This window comes from Dreissena polymorpha, chromosome 1, assembly GCF_020536995.1.
Source record: "Dreissena polymorpha isolate Duluth1 chromosome 1, UMN_Dpol_1.0, whole genome shotgun sequence".
In the NCBI taxonomy this organism is placed as follows: domain Eukaryota; kingdom Metazoa; phylum Mollusca; class Bivalvia; order Myida; family Dreissenidae; genus Dreissena; species Dreissena polymorpha.
Window position 1 is genome coordinate 207,478,410 of NC_068355.1, and position 24,000 is coordinate 207,502,409.

General features: G+C 32.9%; 2 protein-coding genes and 1 long non-coding RNA gene across 3 annotated transcripts in view; 1 reads left to right on the plus strand and 2 right to left on the minus strand.

Annotated features, from left to right (window-relative positions):
• LOC127866056 (uncharacterized) overlaps positions 1-7,529 on the minus strand; it is a 212,595-nt gene extending 205,066 nt beyond the window's left edge. The window contains exons 1-5 of the mRNA XM_052406378.1: positions 7,044-7,529; positions 6,792-6,842; positions 5,730-5,807; positions 5,280-5,453; positions 4,780-4,992 (exon numbers count right to left, since the gene is read on the minus strand). Of these exons, the coding sequence (XP_052262338.1) occupies positions 4,780-4,992; positions 5,280-5,453; positions 5,730-5,807; positions 6,792-6,842; positions 7,044-7,164 (637 nt within the window). The 5' untranslated portion in view covers positions 7,165-7,529. The remainder of the gene's footprint in view (positions 1-4,779; positions 4,993-5,279; positions 5,454-5,729; positions 5,808-6,791; positions 6,843-7,043) is intronic.
• Positions 1-24,000, plus strand: part of LOC127864779 (uncharacterized) — a 236,872-nt gene that overhangs the window by 171,876 nt on the left and 40,996 nt on the right. The window lies entirely within an intron of this gene.
• On the minus strand, positions 1,422-3,867 carry LOC127864785 (uncharacterized). Its single transcript, XR_008042282.1, has 4 exons — positions 3,778-3,867; positions 3,585-3,635; positions 2,682-2,766; positions 1,422-2,561 (listed from the first exon to the last, which is right to left on the minus strand). It is a non-coding gene; the product is annotated as an uncharacterized LOC127864785 (long non-coding RNA).

The following is a 24,000-nucleotide window of genomic DNA, read 5'->3' on the forward strand; positions in this document are numbered from 1 at the left end:
GCGTCCATAACATAATGGTTATAATATAATATGATGCATTTACTAGATCATTTTAAGCAAATATGTCATTTGCAACACAATATATATATATATATATATATATATATATATATATATATATATATATATATATATATATATATATATATATATATTTATATATAAACGAACATAGATTAGACTAATGTGTATGGCTGTGCGTCAAACCAATTCTTGAGCAATTATGTAAATATACAACATGACTTTCTTCACAATTGTAAATTAAATAACGCAGAACATTGTCCTATCAATAGTTAGGACCTACCGAAAAGAAGACAAACAGTTGTGCAATAAGACGATACACAGTATATTATGTCTTATAATAACTTCAATATTAATTATATCAAACGCATGAAAGAATAACATATAATTAATCGATTACTGCACGAACAAAAGCAAAAATACACGAGATCATTGAGCTAAAAGTGAGATGACACAATCAAATTTAACCTGCGTTGCATATACAAAGAGAAGATAAAACATTCTGTAGCAGTACAGAAGAAAATGAATCATATCTGTTGCCACACTTCAACTGAAGACGGAACATGAATAAAAACATAGTGTCAAGTAAATTGGTTGAATATCATAATAAACATGTATTGATTTGCATAAATATATGGAGGGAAATAACTAGAAATATCATAATGGTAATAATTATTCTTTTTCAGAACAAAAAAGCTTGCGATACTAGTTTGTTCTTTGAATACTCAGTAACCCGGCGGCATAAAAAGTAATGCCCGCAGAATCGTTTGTTAAATACTGTAACTATTCAATCGTCGAAATTAAATCACGAGTGCGGAAATTTATAACACGCATCCATAACCTTGTCATGTAGTTATTCATGAAACTATGACAGACAAAAATATTTCGATTCGAAATCGTTCTTGTTTTCTTAGCTCATGCGTTTTATATATTTATATTAAGTGCTACCTTTTTAGAAAACAAAATCCTCTACCTTTAGCAATGGCGTCATCTAATGATAGCAAGCTAAGTTAATTTTACGTTTTGGTGTGTGCAAATATAATCATATATCCAAAATGGATCATAATATACATACATATTCGTTTAAATCGGGTATGCTTTAACTCAAGGTGTTTAACAATTTTGCATCACATACACTTTACTGTATTTAGTATTTTCAAAATATAAGGCTTCGGCCATAACTTAGATAGAAAAACTGAATCTTTTTTAAAATGTACATTTATACAGAAAACGGCCCCGTGTCGTGTAAGAATGCAAAAATACAAAAGATTTAAATATACAACATACATAATAATTTGCATAAACATAGTTCAAAAAATAATATGGAAAACACATATTTACACGAGTTCGATCGGCGTAGATTATGCGAAGAAGGGCAAATGGGTTAATGGGATTTTACAATGACCGCATATAGCGTCGCAATTCACTTAAACATAATTTAAACGAGAATATATATTCGATTTGACAAATTTTTAATAACTAACTTGTTCAATATATAAGAAAAACAAAAACAGCGAATCTGTGGCGCAGCGAAATGATGAAAATACTCAATTGTAAACCGGACAAGCGGGCCTTGCAGTTCTAATCTGTCTTGCATATAAATATCGAAATACAACATTAGCTTTGTAGGCCTTCGGTGGCACTTAACAGTTTCATAAAAATGTTCAATTGACAGGGCATATATTGATAATTACATTGTTAATAAGAATTCGTAAAAAATATATATCTCAAACTATGAGCAGCATCTTAACAGGTTGAACATATTTAAGCTTCATATTTAAAGGCTGTAATTGCAAGCATAGTGAATACGAAATTTTTTGAAATGTTAAGCCAGCAAATGTTATCATTGCGGAATTATATTTGTTATGCAATGTTGGAATAAATTGGAAATTCTGAATTTTTGACACCTAGTTTGCAAAGTTGCCATAAAGTATCTGGTAATTTACCTTGCAAGGGTATCAGATTGTCAGATGCTTGCATTAGAATTAAACATTACTTAAGATACTAACATTGATTGATCATGTTTGGGAATTAAAGTGGAACTTTGTGCATATTATATGGCTCCATATTATTGCGTACCTCCAAGCACTTTACGGCACTTTGGTCATTTGAACAGTCTAATCTTTAATATAAAGCAAACGGATATCCATGGCTGAAATATTATATTTATAACTAATGAACTTTGTTAAGTTACGAACGGTAAACAAATATATGCATGTACTTCACATGCAGCGTTGTAGTGAGTGGTAGAATAGCATTTATGTGTACGTACTTTTGATCTCGGTTCACTTTTTGTGTGAACAAATTAACGTTTAAATAACGGAGGTCAAAAACACACATTCTTGGAATGTCCAAGTATTTGAACTGTAAAATTCCGTTAGAAATAAACATTTTTTGAAAAAGCTGGAAATTTAAAATCAACAAAAATATTTACAACAAAATACATTCTTACACTTTTATCACACAAAAATCATGTGTTGAAATTCCGCACACATATTTGTATCACTTGGTAAAATCTTCACACTCTATTTGAGACGAATCTGAAAAAAGTACATAATTTATAAAATATCACAACAATAAGGCTGATGTGTTTTATTTCATTTGAGGGTGAGCATTTGGTGCGTTTTATCGTAAATAATACATAAAATTATATGACTTACAAATCATACGCAGCGCCAATAATACTTTTAACTATTTTAATTGGATCCGGGAAACAGCTATGTTTTGCTTCTTCATCGTCAAAACCTTAAACGATTTAAAAATAATATATAATAATAATAATAATAAACTACTACTACAACTATCTACTAGCAACAACTGCTACTACTACTACTACTACTACTACTACTACTACTACTACTACTACTACTACTACTACTACTACTACTACTACTACTACTACTACTACTACTACTTCTACTACTACTACTACTACTACTACTACTACTACTACTACTACTACTACTACTACTACTACTACTACTACTACTACTACTTCTACTACTACTACTACTACTACTACTACTACTACTACTACTACTACTACTACTACTACTACTACTACTACTTTTACTACTTCTTCTACTACTACTACTACTACTACTACTACTACTACTACTACTACTACTACTACTACTACTACTACTACTACTACTACTACTACTACTACTACTACTACTACTACTTCTACTACTACTACAACTACAACTACTACTACTACTACTACTACTACTACTACTACTACTACTACTACTACTACTACTACTACTACTACTACTATTACTACTACTACTACTTCTACTACTACTTCTACTACTACTACTACTACTACTACTACAACTACTACTACAACTACTACTACTACTACTACTACTACTACTACTACTACTACTACTACTACTACTACAACTACTACTACTACTACTACTACTACTACTACTACTACTACTACTACTACTACTACTACTATCACAAATAACGCGTACACCATGGTTTATAAGGATATGAGTTTATATTATGCAAAACCAACGCGTCCTTACTATACAATTTTGTTCAAATCATACCTATATCATCCAATGAAACATCAGGCTTCCTTAATTTGGTTGCTTCCGTTGCTTGAACAAAAAAATGAATTATGTCTTCATTAACCGATTAAAAAAACACTGTAAAATGCATTGATCAGTTAGTAAATATTACTGGCATTATATTACTGGTATTATTAGTTTTTGTCATATACATGACTCATTAAACCTTTACCTGGCATTTCCGATATGGCATGTTTTCCATCATTCACGTTAGCCTTTAACGAAACATACTTTTCTCCATATGCGGCACTCAAGATTTCTTGGAATTGTGCTCTCATTTTCAAACGTAAAACCTCTGTCTTTGAACTGCTGCCTTATTTGTGAAGCTGTGCATTAAAAAGACAAAACATATTTATGTACCAAATGTGTCACCAACCAATCTTCATTAGCGCTTTATGTTATGTTTGAGTGTGTAAATTCAATATGAAGACGTGAAAAGAAAGAGTAACCGAATGTAGAAACAAGGGACACAATTGTCACAAAACCAGGTTTTCAATTTAAAAAAAGTTTGATAAAGGGAGACAATACAAAATGTGCATTGCTACCCCCTTGTTTCAAATTCAATTTATTTTTACTCGTGGTGACCTTGATTTCAATTTGAAAAAAGTCTGATTAAGGGTGACAACTCAAAATGTGCATTGTTACTGATTGTTCATAGTTACCCCCTTGTTTAAAAATCAATCTATTTTTAGTCGTGGCGACCTTGACCTTGGAGATATCGACGTAATTCTTTCGCGCGACACACCGTCCAATGATGGTGAACAAATGTGCCAAATGATTTTAAAATCTCACAATGAACGACATAGGTATGGCCCGGACAAGCTCATTTATGGTCATTTTAGACCTTTGAACCCAAAGTGTGACCTTGACCTTGGGGATATCGACGTAATTCTTTAACGCGACACACCGTCCAATGATGGTGAACAAATGTGCCAAATGATTTTAAAATCTCACGATGAACGACAAAGCTTGTTCCACCCGCCCGCCAGCCCGCCCGCCCGCCCGCCCGCCCGCCCGCCCGCCCGCCCGTCCGCCAGCCCGCCAGCCCGCCCGCCCGCCAGCCCGCCCGCCAGCCCGCCAGCCCGCCAGCCCGCCCGCCCGCCGACATTCGCCAATCTAAGAACCAGTTTTTTCCTTCGGAAAACCTGGTTAAAACATGTGCCAAGAAACCAACCTATATCATTCATCACCGAGTCGTAGTGGTCCTGGTAAAGCACCACTTCTTGTTTGTATGCTTCAAAATTCGTAATTCCTCGAATTAATTTTTCTACGGGTTTTAACTTTTTTGTAATCTCGCCACTAACACAATCTTCGAACAGTTCAAACAACAGTTTAACTGATCGTGGCTTTACGCAAATCTGTACACATCCTTGCTTTGCATAAAAATCTGGTGTCAATGAAGAAAACAATTTATTTAATCATTAAATATGTGTTTATTTTAATCAATTCTGAAGTACTATAATAACGTATTGCTTTAAGTTTTAAACAATAAATGTTCTCTCCGTTCTTTAAAGTTGATAATCAGTATTAAGTGGTAAAAAATATGCCGTTTGATTATACAATATCTTAACAATTGTAAATTTTAAATAACTAGATCAATTTAGAAATGGAACCATTAAAAGTTGGATGGACACTATTTGACATAAAGTTATCTCAATTAGGTGTTATACAAACCTCCGTAGTAAGAAAATGTGTTTGCAACATGAGCTCTGATTTCATGACGTCTTTCCCGTAAAGCACTCGGCTCAGATGAGTCTTCTTGGTTGTTGACCATGTTCACAAAATCTCTAGATATTCTAGCATTTCCTGTTGTATTATTAGTCTGCACAACGAGCTCTAGCACTGCATCTGAAATGTTTATGTTTCTTTTAAACATAAGTTTGACACCCAAACATTAAAAGAAGAAATACATTACATGCTGTCATAGTACATGGAACATTTAACTCGTATAATCTCTCTTACATTTGGTGAAATTAAACATTTAATACATTTTATTCCACGCTATTTATGAATGTACATGTGTATTTAAAATGTATGTTTGTTTTATGTTACTATGTTAATTCTCAAATAGTTAAATCAAAATGAAACTTTTGTCTCGTTTATTATTATACAACCATGTTATACCTGTAACTTGAACAGGGTACATATCAACTGAACACAATGGTTCTGTCCTTTGTTCGGTGGATTGGGCTGGTTCATTACCTGATTTGTGAAGAATTCATCAATTTAAATAAACATATATCTTATACACTTTTGTGGATAATCGATTGAAAATCTCAACCCACAAACTTAGCTTGTATCTATCAAGGTGTAGCTGATCGATATATAATAATACCGCTCAGTGACATAACACGACGCTTGAAGGCAAGACAGATATACACGGGTTTAAACTTGGAAACAAATTCTGAACAGTTTTGTTGACAGGATTGTAAAATAAACAATATTTCACAATACATTATGCTAATTAGGTGCGCACTTGGTGATAATATAACAGCTTCTCTACTAAATAACATAATTAAGTATCGATGTTTCTAGAAATTAAATGTCTCCATTGACTTTACTAAACAATCAAAATTTACTAATTAATTCTGATTATAATTATACCATGCAGACGCGACATATTAAACTCTTTATAAATGTTTTACTTTTATTTCCTTGGCAGCCATTATGACTTTGTACGCACTCTTTGTAATGATGTTTTTCATTTATTTGAAAATATTTCCTTTTAATGCACTTGAATTTTAATCAGGTGTACATGCTTTATGCATATTCTTATTTAGAGGAGCCATCAACCGGTATTGCGAAAACGCTAAAAATATATAGGTAATTAATATTGTGAAATTTAAGAAATCTGATCTTTAAGATACCATTTAAACAATCCTGTGACTATTAATTAGTAACTATTACTTATTATTCATTTCTGCCTTATATAATAATAATATAAGATGCATCTACATAATACAAACGTTATCACTCAAGATTTTGATCGATACGGATATCTGAATAGTATGTTGATACAATATACGATTATCCGGATTCGAATTATGGAATCCGATCACATACCTAGTTTGATCGCAACTTTGCACTTCTTAGTGATTATTTGTTTAGAAGCAAACCAAAATCGCTTAATTTAGTATAAGAATTGAAATGTTACTGGATTACGTATTGACTAATCCCATACATTACCTTTGTGAAGTACAGCGACTTGTGCAAGCCTCTGATGAAAGGTGCGCTGCTCTGTGTGTAATCGAAAACAAAGTTAGAAATAGTTTGTTTGAACTGATAAACCGCGCTAACAAATATTGGAAACTTAATACTTCATATCCGAATATCAATTGTCAATCTTAATAGTTTAACGTATGTATATATAAATATATAAAACCTTATAACAAACTAAATAATTCGCGTCAATAAAATAGCACTTTACAACGTATTTACCATTCGTGATAGAAGTAATAGCTTTTCTGCTTGACTTCTCTTTTTCATAGTGCTCATTGAATTCATCCAAAACAATTTCATCGTTACCGAAGGACGTCCGGCGTAAACTCTCAATATCCATTTGTACCTCCGATTGTAACGAGTTGTTATTTATTAAACGACAGACAGTTGTTAACAGTTGTTGTACTTCTTCGAACTGGTCGTCAAAGAATACATCACCAACGCCCGTTACAACGGCTGTGTTTGATTCACGTCTGCTTTGATTAAGGGCATGAATCGCATGGTTGATATCACGATGCACCACAAAACACCCTGGAACATCAGTAATCAGATGCTCAATCAAATATAAAGGTAACGCGTCAATCGTTACCTCACTGTTTCTCGGAAACAAGATTTGAAAATGTCGGGGTCCAAACTGAGTTCGAAGGATTTGTTCACCATTCGCGTGAATATAATCGGCCAAAGTCCATTGTTCATTATTCTGTGTTACTATATACTGCAACAATTTTCTAAGAACTCGTTGGACAATTCGTACATGGAGGTAAGCCAATTTGTTAGCTTTTGTGTTGTCTGCCTGTGCCATAGCGTATATTCTCTCTGAAATGTAAATGTTTTTATTTATTAACTGTACAATATATTGACTTAATCTCCGTTATACAATATTGAACAATATTCAACACTTAAAGTGAATATAGATATAAATAACATTCATAATTTGTCGCGGATTTAAACATGGTGTGTATCCGCTCTTTTAACATTAAAATCGTTAAACCTATTCATCAAACTTCGATAATTGTATTGCGAATTTGAATGGTTTTATTCAAATCACGATAAATGTATTGAATTCTTTGCGCAAGGGTCATGGATTTGCGCCAAGGGTCATGGATTTGAACATATTTAGAAAGTTATAATAGCATTCTTCCATTTGACATGTGATTGGAATAGATAGGTTAACCAAAATCAATACATTTAAATAAGTTTTTGCGTCACGATGTAACTCAATGCCAGCGTGATCTTGGGTGAATGACAGCATTGTGAGGAAAGAGTATTACTGAACATTAACCATGCTCTAAAATAGCCATTATATGAATCTTATGACGATTTAAAAACCTGAAAATTATAAAGCGTTGCAAGGCGAAACAATCGTATAATTTGGAGCGCTCTATAGTTGTCGTTATATTTTGTGATACTAGAAGGATTGCTTAGATAAAGTATAACATACATCTCTAATTGCATGAGTACGGATGGCCGAGTTGTCGAAGCGTTTAACTTTTACTCCAAGGGTCAGTGGTTTGAGTCCAGTTGAGTGTTACTGTTTTTCTTTCATTAAATTTCAATCTTTTTTTACTGGAAATTTCTAGATCCAATGTTTACATTCCGTCGCTTAGTTGCTATAGTGCTCTATCTAAAAAATATCAAAAATGAGTTTTTTATATCGCTGTATTCGTGAGAACGAGGTCTTTAATTTGACGTAATCGGGTGAATGCTGTGCTGCAACATCTCCGGGACTCAGAGCAAAGTAGAATTCACGCTCAGATTAGCCTATCAATTGCCAGAATTTACACCACGTGACTGAGTTTCATTTCAGAACTGTAATGATCTATCTCCATGATGTTCAATGAATAAACGTCCAGATCCGTAACCGATAAAATGCTCTATGTCCCGATAGAGCAGTTCAGCATTAATGATTTTTTAAATGTCTTTACCAGAATGCTCTATCTCCATACATATAATTGCAAATAACATTAACATATAATTTACTAAAGTTTATATTTAATGATATTCTCATTCTCGGTTTGCTGATAATCACTACGGTATATTTTTTTCCACATACGTGCATTAAAAAGTGAGACAATAAAGGTTAAACCTTTACATGCGTTTTTCTCCAAAAAATGAAAATGGTAGTTAGAGCACTATAACAATCAAGCGACGATTTTTCAATATAAAGCAATTCATGAAAAGCTTCAATATCTGCCAAAATCTGTGGAAAGGTCGCTTTAATACATTTGTTTAAACATGTAAAGTGGGACCGTGTGTTGTAAATACATATTTGGGAATCGGTGGAAGATAACAAAATTCAATGCCTTCACGATTTCCCAATATTTACTTATTTTCGGGGGAATGCCAATATTAACAGAGCAAAGGTTTGTGTTTCATTGATTTCACTGATTAACGATTTTGTGGTTTATGAATGGTATAGCGCGGCAATCACATGCGCCACCTCTTTTTGCGATGCAATAATTTATGATCTGATGCTACTTCCGGGTTGGCGTTAAGGGCCGGATGTTTGAAATTTCTTTGGTTATTCTTCAGGGTGAGTAGGTTATATACATGTTTGTTCCAACATATTTCTCATTATAATTATAATCGGACAATGTAGTGCTATTCAGCGAAGAGTGATTCAATTCACAAATATACAGAAACGTAAAATCACAATCCATTTTAAAACGCAAAGACCTTTATAAGCTGTTGCATGCTAAAGTTTTTTTTTTAAATTGAATCGATGTCTTTTGTCGCCGTCTGCAGTTAATGTATTCGAATCGGTCAATATGTGTCTCGCACGTGACAGACCCACATAACAATGAGTTTTCGTTAGCAAACTTATATTAAATAATTAGTATTGAAACGGACCAGGTAAACATGTGTGTGTTTATTGGAATTGTAAATATATTGCTTAACGAGCGTTCGTTGGTGAGCGATAGGTTTTTATTATGTGGGAAACCATTTTTCAAAAACCATTACCTAAGCGTTGAAACGGAGTTATTATTCCCAATCCAATTTTGTTATTTAACCACTAAGTATACTTTAATCAAAAGATATTGTGTCGTTGGGAGTGCATACTCAAGAGAGGAATGTGGGCTGTCAGTTCATTAGTCTGCCAGGGTTTCTGTTCTTACAGAAGCATGACCGTAAATATTTTTATCAACAGGAATTACATGAACCATGGCTGCGTCGTCATTCAATCAACCATATTATATAATTTCCATTGTAAGTTATGCTTTCTGCGCAATACATCTAAAATGTAAATGTTTATTTACCAATGACGGATCTTTAAGGCATACACGTACCGTAAAGGAATCGTACAACATTATAATTCACTATTTATTAGGTATATTGTCCCAATATTGCTACCTTAAGCATGACTCAAACTGATTTTTAAGTTAAAAAACCCCACAATAACACAGAAACAAAATACAATTTACACTCTGTAGTAAATGCGTGAAATAAACAGAGATTCACACAGTAACATGTTCAGAGTCTGCTCATTCCCAATCAGGCAATACTTTAGACGCAAAATAAGTTGTAAATAGTTAAATTTTTATATACATATAAAAATGCGCGATACTGACTTGAGCGTCATGAGATTTCGCGAACTATGAAGTAAAACACCCTCCCATAATTAATGGGTAAATAGTGCTTTAAATATTGCTTGCATCGTTATGGCTTTAACCGGTTGTCAACTAGGCTCCCGAATGATTCACGAAAGAGACAAAACGGTGATGTTTCGGTTTGTATTCGCGATGGTCTAAGAACTTGTCTCATTTTAACGCTTCTACAACCTTTTGGAGCATTCAATGCCTGATTTGAATCGAAAAGACTTCGGTATTTCATATTTAACATTTTAATATTTCGAGGCCAAATATTGTATACGGGACGGTTTCGGAATGCTAGGCAAACTTTCAGAAACCTTTCAGAATGTTTTTGGGGAATCATCACAATAGACTTGGCATGCTTGAAAAACCCCATATTTCTTCGTGTTTTATTCGCCCGAGCAAATCCTGAAGGATGCGGAATGAAAGCAGAAAGCTCTAAAAAGATTGCAAGTTGAAGAGTTCTGTCTCAGGAATAAACTAAACAGTTATGCCAATCGTTTGATGAAAAAATACCAATGCGGTGCGGGTGTCGCACATTGTCAACTGAATGACCGCCGAGCAAGAGATGCAATTCTCGAGCTGAAACTGTGCCATATGTTTACCGATAGTTTACTCAGTGACATTTCGGAATTTATTGGACACTTTTTACGATGCAGGGCAGGGTAATACAAAATACGATGTTAAAAGAGGTATATACACAAAGCTGGAAAAAATTGAATCATGAGAAAACCTGCCTTTATGACATCGCAAGGTAAACGAGTTTATTCAAGTTATTCACGTGCAAAGTTGACAACATATTCAACGTCTTCATATAGAAATGTTTAAACTTATTGTACCAGGCGTTGTCTTGTACAATGACAAAATTAATAATACCTGTCGAATTTCATAGTTTTCAATTCAGATTTTGATTACGGTTCATACATGAAATGGCTAGGATGTATTCTTTAAACACACTTCATTATTTTAATGTTTAGTGTACACAATAACAGTAATATTTTGTTTATTGAGAATAGAAAAAAACTGTTTCACGTGCTTACACATGTACACAAATGTTAAAGATGTTAAAAAATCGAATACGCCATTGAATAATCTGAAACTTTTGTATTACCGACGTCAAAGATGAAGCTGACGTGATTCTTCAAATACAAATATATTGGTAAATATATGTGGCGACTTCATTAATGTTTCGGGATATGTCCAGCAAAATAACAATCATGTCTTTAAGGCGTTTTTGTCATGACACAATCATGTATATAGAGTTATTAAGTTACGCACAAAGATAGCTCAATCTTTCACGACGTCCATTTCGCAAACTTCAAATACGCCTTATGGTGCAATAGAAACCGGTAACGATTATGTAGTTTTGCATCGTCAAAACAACCTGATTTTCAGATCGATAACATTTCGGTATTCGATCAACAAGAGAAAGGCAACTCTGCCGCATTTTCTGAAATAATAACCGTTTAACACGATAAGAAATAATTGAGGAGCAAATTCTTTTAAACAAATCGCCGGCATCGTTCCGCTTCTCACCGTTTCATTCGTTTTTGTATCGAGGTGCTAACCTTAATCTAACATGCATGTCTGCTAATATATGCCGGACATTGTATGAGAACATGGCAAGGCTCCACTCCTTTGAGTCCCGGAAAAGTAAATGTAGCTTTTGTTTTAATCGGCAACCCTTTAAGAAAGCATCGGATGAGTAGTGGAAAGCAGCGTTTATTTATTGTATTGCACTGTGCGTGTTCTATTCCTGTTCATATCGCAGTTTTAAATGACGGCTGGGTTATTCACCTACACAAATATTCGACAACATAATTTAATATGACCAATTTTTAAATGATAAAACCTAAACATGTAACTTGAGCTGGACTGATATGATCTGGTTGTCATCCACAAGCATTTCTGACTCATTTACCGCAAATAATGAAACACATTAATGCATGTGTTCATACGTGTATGTTGATGTTTTTCTCGATAATAATTCTTTAGTAGATTATTATATTTATTCTTATCGAATTTTCATTCAAATGAATTATTTAAAAGTAGAATTATATTTGTGCATAAGTGTAATAATCACAAACTTTTCGTCATATTATTTGCAACTTATAAGTTGTTTGCCTAAACAACGTTTAAACGAACGCCCAGATATAGATACGTACTCATTCTATAGATAGATGGTGACGTCACTACGTTATGATCTGAATGAGCGTTTGTTTACACATTGGATACGTACCTGATTAAATGTTCAATATTTCACAAATACATTCATGATTTGTATTTATTTTTTATTGTCAGTGCATATTGATAAAACATATGTGATAACAAATGATAATGAGTCCTATAAAATTCCAAATCGAAAAACAAAATAATTTTTCATCATAGTTTGTTTTCGAATAGCCAGGCTCAGTAGTATAACAAGTCAAGTCTAAACTATCGTATGTAAAGTGCACTAACCTACCATTTGTATGTACGTTGTAATTAAATCGCCGGTGCGGAAAAGTGAAAGCAGGCATCCCTATTTTGAGTTATCCAATATTTAACTTTGATATAATTAGTTTTTTCGATTCTAACACGAATTTGTTTCCTCAGCTCACGAGTAACATATTTGTCTTTATAGTATAGCCCGTCATTTTAGAAAACAAAATATTCGCCTTTAGTTAATGACTTCATCTACAGATAACACGGTCTTGAAATTTACGCGTTTGTTTTCAAATATAATATATCTAAATTGTATCGTGATATATTTTGGGAATGCGAATGCTGGAACTGAAGGTTGTTACCGATTTGATAGAGCGCAATAAGGTGCGTACATCTTGTTGTACTTAGAATTATTCAGAACTACATTAAGTTTTCTCAGAACATATGAGCCCGCGCATATATATTGCAGAAAAATGCATCATTAGTTTGTGTTGCGTATAGAAGACAAGCCGCGTGTCGTGATAGAATGCGATTATACGGTATATTGTTTAATATAAATGAGATACACAATATAAATACCACATACAAAAACAGATCTTAAACACATATTTCGGAAAACCAGTTATACAATTTAAGAACAGACGTATTGAGAATTAGAGTTCGATCGGTGTATATTATGGGCTTTAACAATAACAAAATGTCGCGTTGCAATTCAATTTAAAAAGAATTCAACGAGAATATCAATTCAATATGATAACAATGTATTAACTATATTGTCTTCTATTCATAAGAGTAACATAACAACAATTCAGAAGCTCCACGAAAAGATGTTAATACTTAATTGTTAACCAGGAAAGCGGACCCTGCAGGCCAATCGGTTTTTTAAATCATTATCGAAAAAACACCTTAAGTTTCAGCTTTAAGGTCATTGGTAGCACTATAGTTTCAGACAAATATTCAAACTGGTATGGCAGATATTTCTTATTAATTCTCAATAATGAAATTCTGATAAATATTTTGTTATAAATATATATTATCAAACAACGTGCAGCATCTGTACAGGTTGAGAATTTGTACCGGTAAGTTTCATAAGTATAAGGTTGTATTGCAAGCATACTGGATACGGAAACGTGCCAAAAGGAAAGCTAGCGATTATGTCACTTGGCAATAATTGAAACTTTAAAATGGATACGAAATTCTTAATTATGGACCAGCAATTTTATAAGTTGCTCGGAAGTATCAAGTGAGTTACAAAGCAAGGAATGGAGTGTTTCGCATGAAAGTTGCGATTTGAGGTTCGACATCACAAAAAGGTCTACGAACCTAAAATTGATGGATACTGTTTGAAAATAAATAATGGAAATGTGTCCATACTTTATTTCCTCACAAATTTAATTAAATCTAGGTACTTTATGGCACTTTCGGTCATTTGACCAGTCTTATCGTATTCATAAGGCGAATGGATCTCCATGGCTTAGATATGAAATTGATTACTGATGAACTTTGCGGTTTGTTTGCTAACCAACGGTTAACAAATATATCTCTGCACCACAAATGCAGCGTTGTAGTGAGTGGTGGTCTAACATTTATGTATGTTTATTTTGACTTCTGTCTTTTCTTGTATGTAGGAGCATATTATCGTTTAACTTACGGACCTCAAAAACACATATCCGTGCCATTCGGCAAGCATTTTAACTTTGAAATCCCGGCATTGCAATGGACATTCTCTTCTTCTGGAACAGCAGGAGTTTTTTCTTCACCATAAAAAGACCATTTAAATCCATGCTAATATGATTTATACATTCCCTGTTGAAATTCAGCACACATATATGCTTGCTAGTTAGCGGATAAAACCTACACGTTTTATTTGAGCCAAATCTGAAAGAAAAAGTTAGAGCACCTATAAAAATCATCAAAGTTATTTTATTTCATTTGATAGTGTTCAATCTCAGAGTTTTACATATAAAAATAAATAACATACTTACAACTCATATGCAGCACCGAAAATTTTTCTGACTATTTTCCATGGTTTAACGGAACCACAAACGCTCCGTTTTTCTTCTTCATCGTCGAAACCTTAAGATATTTAACAAAAAATAAAATAAAAATACAAATAAAAATAAAATAATAATAATAATATATCACGAATAACCGCTTACATCATGGTGTATATTGATATGAGTTTAAATAGAAAACACTTTTGTTTTGCAATACCTATTTCATTCAATGAAACAGCAGGCACCATTAATTTGGTCGCTTCACTTGTATTTTCATTTAATCTTCCGACTGTTGCTTGAAAAGAAACAATCAAATGATCTAACCAATTATTCACAAAACAATATAAAATACATTGATCATTCTGTAAAAAGTATAAACATTATATTCAATTAGTAATATTTTTTGTCATGAACATAACACATTCAACCTGTACTAGAGATTTCCGATATGACATGTGTTCCATCATCTACGTGTGCCTTTAACGAAACACATTTTTCTCCATATGCGGCAGTCAATATGTCTTCAAGTGGTTTAAACAGGTCATTCATATATCCCGATTTGAAGGTGTTTTCAAATTGGTCGCGTTCATGCATAGATGGACATGGAACTCGAACAAGAATTGTTCCTTTTTGAGATAACTCAGCCCTTGGAATTGTGCTCTCATTTTCAAACGTAAAACCTCTGTCTTTGAACTGCTGCCTTATTTGTGAAGCTGTGCATTAAAAAGACAAACATATTTATGTACCAAATGTGTCACTAACCAATCTTCATTAGTACTTTATGTTATGTTTGAGTGTGTAAATTCAATATAAAGACGTGAAAAGAAAGAGTAACCGAATATAGAAACATTTGTCAATTAACCAACCTATTGCATTCATAACCGAGTCGTAATGGTCCTGATACAGCACAACGTTCTGTTTGTAGGTTTCAAAATTCTTGATGCCTCGGATCAATTCCTCTACGGGGTTCAGTTTCTTTGTAATCTCACCACTAACACAATCTTCGAACAGTTCAAACAAAAGTTTAACTGATCGTGGCTTTACGCAAATCTGTACACATCCTTGTCTTGCATAAAACTCTGGTGTCAACAAATTAAACAATGAATGTTATCAATATATATAAATACATTTCTTTCATTTTTTTATAAGTTACAATCGATATCTACCTATACAAAATGTACTGCTAATTATTTGATATCTCAACAATTGTTAAATGATATATCTCTTTGTCAATCTAGAAACGGGACCATTAAACTTGGAGGGAAACTATTCTACATAAATTATTCCCCATAAGGGGTTATACAAACCTCCATAGTAAGAAAATGTGTTTGTGACATGATCTCTGATTTCATCACGTCTTTCCTGTAAAGCACTCAGCTCAGGTGGGTTTTCTTGGTTGTTGATGATGTTTACAAAATCTCTAGATATTTCGGGATTTCCTGTGGTATTATTAGTCTGCACAACGAGCTCTAGCACTGCATCTGCAATATAAATGTTTCTTTAAACATACGCATGGCACAGTAGCATGATCAGGAAAAAATATATAACTTGACATCATAGTGCTTTCTCCGCAGGGAAAATTACACTTGCTTTATCACTCTTCCACTTGGTGAAAAATTGGAACATGCAAACACATCTTTTCACGCGATGTATGAATGTTCATGTGTATTCAAAATTTACGTTATTTCAAGTATCTATGTTCATTCTCAAAAGATTACTTTAGGAACAAAGCTATACGCCTCGTATGTAATCAAATAACAATGTTATACCTGTAACTTGGACTGGGTACATATCATCTGAACGTAATGACTCAGCCCTTTGTGCGGCGGAACGGTCTGGTTCATTACCTGCTTTTTTGGAAAACAACAACAAACTATTTAAATAAGTAAACAATCACCCACAAACTTAGCATATTACTATCACAGTGTCTTTCACTGATATAAAATAATAACGCTAAGTGACATTTTAACATACGATGTTTGTAAGAAAGAACGAAATATACATGCTTAAACTGTAAAACAAATTATATACAGATTTAAGTCACAATCTATTATGCTTATTAGGTACGAACATGGTGAAAAGGAAACCGTTTTCCTATCAAGAAGCATAATCAAGTATCGATGTTTCTAGAAATCAAAATTATGTCTTTATTTTTTACTAAAACATTACAATTTTCTCATTATATTTATATCACGCAGATGCAACATTTTAAATGATTAATTATATTCTTACTTTAATTTAATAGACATCCTGTATTACATTTCAAGCAACATTTGTAGTGAATATTATGAAAATTATGGCATTAATTTGAAACTATTTCGTTTTCCTTCTGAAAGCAAATTTAAATGTGTTTCAAACTGTATATGCATAATTAGAGATGGAGCCGTCAACCGGTATTGCGAAAACGCTTAAACTATACAATAAAATATTATCATGAATTAAAAAAAAGATCTTTAAGATTCAATTTAAAACGACCTTATTACTTACGAAGATAGTTTTACAAATTAATCATCAGTTCATTTTCCTAAAATAATATGAGCAGCATCTACATTAAATTAAAACGCTTTGACCCGGATTTTGACCGATGATGCCGATCGATCCGGATATCCGAATAGTATTCGGATAAAATATACGAATACTCGTAAACGTATTATGGCATCCGTTGACATCCCGAGTATTATCACGACTTCGCGATTCCAAAGGATCATTTTAGAGTAAAAACACAATGCCGCTGCAAATTTCTCAAATACCACTTCATTCACTTCGAAATATACGAATCTCAAATAAAATGTATTTTCTTAAATATTGCAAATAAACATAACAAGACTTATATAATTTTCAATACACATTCTGTACTTGATAAAGCATCTTGAAAGTCCACTGATTGCATCAAACATGACAAATATCAAATGAAATAATAATTAAAAAATACATATTAACACAATTATTGTTATCTACATGAAAAACATTCATACACAAATACAATATCACGCATATTCTGTTTTCATCTCTAAGTTAACCAATACCTAAATTATTAGTTAAGCACAAAACAGAAATCAAGCACAAACTTTAATTATGTCTTTACAGTTCGACTGTCCAAAGCTGAATGACGGTTTCCTCGTGCACACTTTCAGTGTGCCGAATCGTTCATTACATTTCATTATGGGAAAATAACGTTCTTCTAATTCGTAAACTCACTCGATACAAATTATATTTCTCGTGTTTTAGTCTAAAATTGTAAATGTAACTCACTGTAAATAAACGAATTCAAATCTGTCTGCAAGGGATCTTCGATTTCGATAGGCTTAAACCAGTTCGTGTATGATATTTAGAGATTAATTATTTTTTTGTTTTTTGAGTTGTAGGCAAAACCATATTCGTAAATACAAAGAAAATACAAAAAATAAACCTTTTCAACACATACTATTTTGACAGATCTGATACATTACCTTCGTGAAGTACAGCGACCTTTGCAAGCATCTGATGAAAAGTGCGTTCCTCTGTGGGTTATTCGGAAACACAGAAATTGTTTGAACTAATAAAAGAACGACAGCACTAAAACAAATATTATAAATATATTATGGAAGTTGGATAATTAATACTTCATATCTGAATATTTTTTTTGTTAATAGGTATAGTTTATTGTATATTTCATAAATATCTTACCGCATTTTAAACGAAATAATTACAGTATATTTTGTAATAAAATAGCACTTCACAACGTATTTACCATTCGTGATAGAAGTAACGGCTTTTCTGCTTGATTTTTCTTTCTCATAGTGCTCCCTGAATTCATCTTAAACAGTTTCATCTTTATCGTAGGAGGTGTGCCTTAGACTCTCAAAATCCCTTTGTACTTCCAATTGTAAAGAATTGTTATTCATTACACGACAGATAGTTGTTAAAAGTTGTTGTACTTTTTCCAACTGATCGTCAAAGAATATATCACCAACGCCCGTTACAATGGCTGTGTTTGATTCACATCTGCTTTGATTTAGGGCACGTATCGCATGGTTAATATCACGATGCACTACAAAACTCTCTGGAACATCAGTTATTAGATGCTCAATCAAATACAAGGGTAATGCGTCGATAGTTACCTCACTGTATCTCGGAAACAGAATTTGAAAATGTCGGGGTCCAAACTGAGTTCGAAGGATTTTTTCACCATTCGCTTGAATATAATCCGCCAAACTCCATTGTTGATTATTATGTGTAACTATAAACTGCAGCAAATTTCGAAGAACTCTTTGAACAATTCTAATATGAAGATATGCCAATTTTTCTGCTTTTGTGTTATCTGCCTGTGCCATTGCGTATTTTCCGTCTGAAATTAAAGGACATCGTTTCTATTTATTAAGTGTTAACTTTATCTTTTTATAACTTTTATGAAATATTGACAAATATAGCACTTAATATCCAAATACCATTATCTTGAAAAATCGCCATTTTACAAAAATATCGTAAGATATATGTGTTAGATATTCATCACAAAGTTCATATTTACCTGTGATTTAAACTGATATTTCTTCAGCAATTTATCCTATAGCGCCCTATTCAAGAATATGTACTTACACCACATCATATACATTGCGTATGTAAATAAGTATTTATTTGTCTTTTAAAACAATGTACGCTGAATTTAAATCCCTTTCCTTCTTTCAACAGGTAAATCAAATTACGCATGAATATTGCGATTCTGAATAGTCATCTTAAATCCCGATCAGACTATGTATTGTTATACCAATAAAGACATTGGTTTAATTATATTAAGTTGGACGTAAAAGCATAATAGCAAATACAAATTTGACATGGGATAAGGGTGGCAGATAACAAAAATCAATACATTAAAAAAGGTTATGACCCAATGTCATATTGCTTTTGTATGAATGCCAGTGTTTTTTCGGTCGTTATAGTTTGAGTGTCAATACGTCACTTGATTTATTTTACGGCGGTATATGTATAAATTAGATATGTATATTTGTTGATGTCTGTGTTATATCGATTTATATGTAAAAAAGTGGTCATATAAAACCTCCTCTCTCGAGTAGAAAAGCCACTGGTTATCCCATTTATGCCCAGCGTCTAGAAAAAAGGCCTTGGCAAACAGCGTAGACCCAGATGACACGCCGCATGATGCGTGTCTCATCTGTGTCTGCGCCGTTTGCTTAAAGGAATTTCTGAAAGAAATATTCTAAATATAGAGATAAATATACTAGAAATCCCTAATTTTGTAAATACATTGGTCCAATTTAAAAGAATGGGAGAATCCACTAGGCATAAATGGGTTAAATAGACCAGAAATTAACAGATAATACGATCTTACGGTCAAATTAACACTTCTTTTTTTGGTTCTTGCTTTAATAATATAAATTTATATAGTATTCGAAACTTGATTGATCGATGTAATATTTCATGTCTTTTGACGTCATAAAAAGACCGTCATATGATAACATACATGCCGTTTACCGTTGTATTGGGGCATTCGTGCTTAAGTTTCTGCTTCGCTAAGTTTGTCGTCGCATAAAAAATATTATTTTATTAAATTTAACCCTGGCGTTGGGGTTATTTACCTGTTTACCTATCATTAAAACAACCACATTAAAATGGCGTCAAACTAAAGTGATATTATAAAAACTTATAACTTCACACACTCTTTAATGAAATGATCATGTTGCATTTCATTGGTTTTATTCACCACCTAGAATAACATAAACATTTTTTATTTATACATGTATTGGCACTTAAGACGGCTATCTATCTTCTCCAAATGAGAGAACTAATTCGTGGGATATGTTTACCATGTCATTGGAATTTACTAGGTTGGTAGAGGGGACGTCTTAGTAAGTCGAGGTAATGAAATAAGTAACACATACGAATGAAAACGATTGTCGTGGGGTCGACTTAGTAAGCCTTGGTAACGAATTCATAAGTAGTGGTTCCGATTGTATAAATAGCGGGAACGTAATTCCAATCGACACAATTGTAATTAGGAATAAAAAGAGTACGTCGTTAGGACGACTTAAGACAATTGGCAAACGAACTGTTGAACTCGTATTAATAGCTGATACACACTAAGCTCATATTATTTCTTGACATGGCATGGCTCGGACGAAGTCACGCTTTAAAATGATTTTTACAGGGAGTATTTTGATGTTTGATTATGTTTTACGTACGGGTTATTGTTGTTCGATAACTAACTGACTCCTTATTGAGATTTGTCTTATGTCGTTCACAAACATTTCCCTAAAGTTAGCTATATCATAACCATATTATACTAAGTAATTCCCTCGAGTAAGGTATTTGTTATTTTAAGAAGTAGCGTGGAAGAGATAACAAGTAGTTAATACATTCAGATGTCAGATCTGTGCAACCGTAGCTTTTATACCGTCTGTCTAATACCCTTATACAATATATCTCTATTAAATTCATTCCAAATGCGATTTACATAAATTTACAATGCTTCATATACGTGGAAGCGATATAGATTACATACACTTCATTAAAAGTGGGGTTTATTGTACTGTATGCATATTATTCTGATTCTTAAGGACCCAACTTCGATTACGAGTCAATACTCTGTCTCCCACTGTCTGTTCAAGTATATGTCTATATGTGTCTTTTAACAGACTCGTTCACCTATATGTGTATTTAAAAAGCCACTATAAATACATAATCAAAAACAATTATTGAATGTTGTGTAACGTCTTTCATAATAATAGCATAAAAATAAAAAATAAACTATTGTGTTCGTCGGGATATGAACCCGAGACCTCTACAAGCAAAAGCTAGTATGCTGTCAATGCGAAACGATGGCTTTTGAATTAATTGGCAACGAAATTATTGTATTATTCAAAGTATCGATGATTATCGTTTCAAACGCTTCATTATTTTACCAATATAGAATGATGAATATCTACAAGTGTACGTACGCTTGTTAAAGCACACTGTTTATAATAAAGTATCAAATATCCAAACTTTGAACAATTCCCTTTAATATACTGACCTTTATAATATACAAAGAATGTCTCAGTATGTTATGTCTTTGGAAATATTACGCTCAATCAGTCGGACAAGGAATCCATACGATATATCGATTACATTAAACATGAAATACCTTTTTTCGTAATTGAATTAGATTAATATTTTACTGTTTCTACTGTGTAATATATACATTCAATGTGATGTCAATCAAAGTTATAACATATTATTCCAGAATCGTAAATATGTGTATGTTTGATTCACGATTTTTTAGTACACGAAACAATTAACAAGTTATGATCAGTAAGGTCGACCCACATACACAGACATGAAACTCGTTCTCAAATATTCTTTGGCAAAGTTTATTAAAAATCGTTTTCGTGATTCACCTTGAGGCGTGCCGCCCGAGTTTAATATTTAGTTAATAGGTCGAAAATCTGAGCCGCGTTTGAGGTCGTCTTTACTTAAATAACACGTCAACTGGTTAACAACGTTTAAAATTGCTTGCATGAAGTTATATTATGTAATATGTTAGTGCTGCTTAAACCTTTGCTCTCTATATTGTGTGTTGTGGAACAAAGCTATTTTTGTTTTAACAAATTCATAATCGCTTAACAAATGAAATGCAGCGTCTAACGGGCGTAGCGATTATATTTCATTATTTCTTAAAAATGAGGGGGGGGGATTAAGCCTCGGCAAGCCTCGCCGTTGTTTTATTCTAAGCCTCGTCTAATATATTACACAACGATCAGGCAGTAACATGCTATTCTCTATTTGTCGGTCGAATACAGGAACAGAATGATGTATAGACATCGCAGAGACGCCTTAAACGACATTGATTACATGATACAATGGCTAAACCCACTGTTTATTTTCAGTTATCATTGCGTTTTATGTACAGTCGGTGATTTGCACATATATTAAATAAATTGTTTTTTTAATGAAAACTGACAGGCATCTCCGGCAGAAACAGAATCAGACTTCAGTGTATTATTCCGTTTATCTTAACTTTTAAACATATGTACTTCTGGTATATGACGTTTCGGGGAATTCCGCCTCAATATTGAGGTTTCCAATAGAAAGAAAGAGAGTTCCAAATAATAACATGTACATTTTAAATTACAACCAATCATTGATTAACAACATGTATTTAAAGGTGCCTTTTCACAGATTTTGGCATTTTTTAACTTATTCATTAAATGCTTTATATCGATAAATGTAAACATTGGATCGTAAAAGCTCCAGTAAAAAATCAAGAATAAAATTAAAAAAAGAAAAAGAACATTGGCCGGACCAGGCTTCGAACCAGTGACCCCTGGAGTCCTGCCAGAGTCCTGAAGTAAAAACGCTTTAGCCTACTGAGCTATTCCGCCGAGTACACATTCTTGACGTATGTTATACCTTATATAAGCAATCTTCGTAGTTTCACAAAATTTTACGACAAAAACAGAACTCTCCAAATTATTCAATCGTTTCGCGTTGCAACGCTTTATAATTTTTAGGTTTTGAAATCGTCAAAAGATGCATATAATGGCTATATTAGACCATGTTAAATGTTCAGTATTACTGTTTCCTCACAAATATCATAACTAAAACGAAAATTTGCGAATCTGAAACAATTTTTTTCAATTTTGTCAATTTACCAAAGCGTGAAAAGATCCCTTTAAGTATTTTATTTACTCAAAAACGTTAGGAACAATGTAGAAGTAATGATTTAGTAAACGGTCGTTAACAAAACAGGTGATTTCAGATCAATGTGTAGTTCGTCGGCTTTCAGATACACACAAATTCAGTAATTGAATAATAATAAGCTAGAGCAAAGCATGTTTTGGTACAATTTTAACAGCATGACAACTACTTAATATGATAGGATATTTACATTTAAAGCGAGACAAACAACAACAATAACATAAATTCATTCTTATGTCACTGTAATAAAAGTTAAGGTTTGTACACATTTAAAGAATAATCAATTAATCAAAGAAAAAATAAATAAAATAGCGCAATTCCTGATGCCAGCCTTTATTATACGATGCTATAGAACACGTGTTAACCATTTAACCGCCTATCATATATATTTGTATATAACCGAATACTTCATACCAGTAAGTAATCGTGATTGGTTCCGATACCTTATTTTCCATGTTACTTAATTGCTTCAATATATTTTCGTACTCACAAACA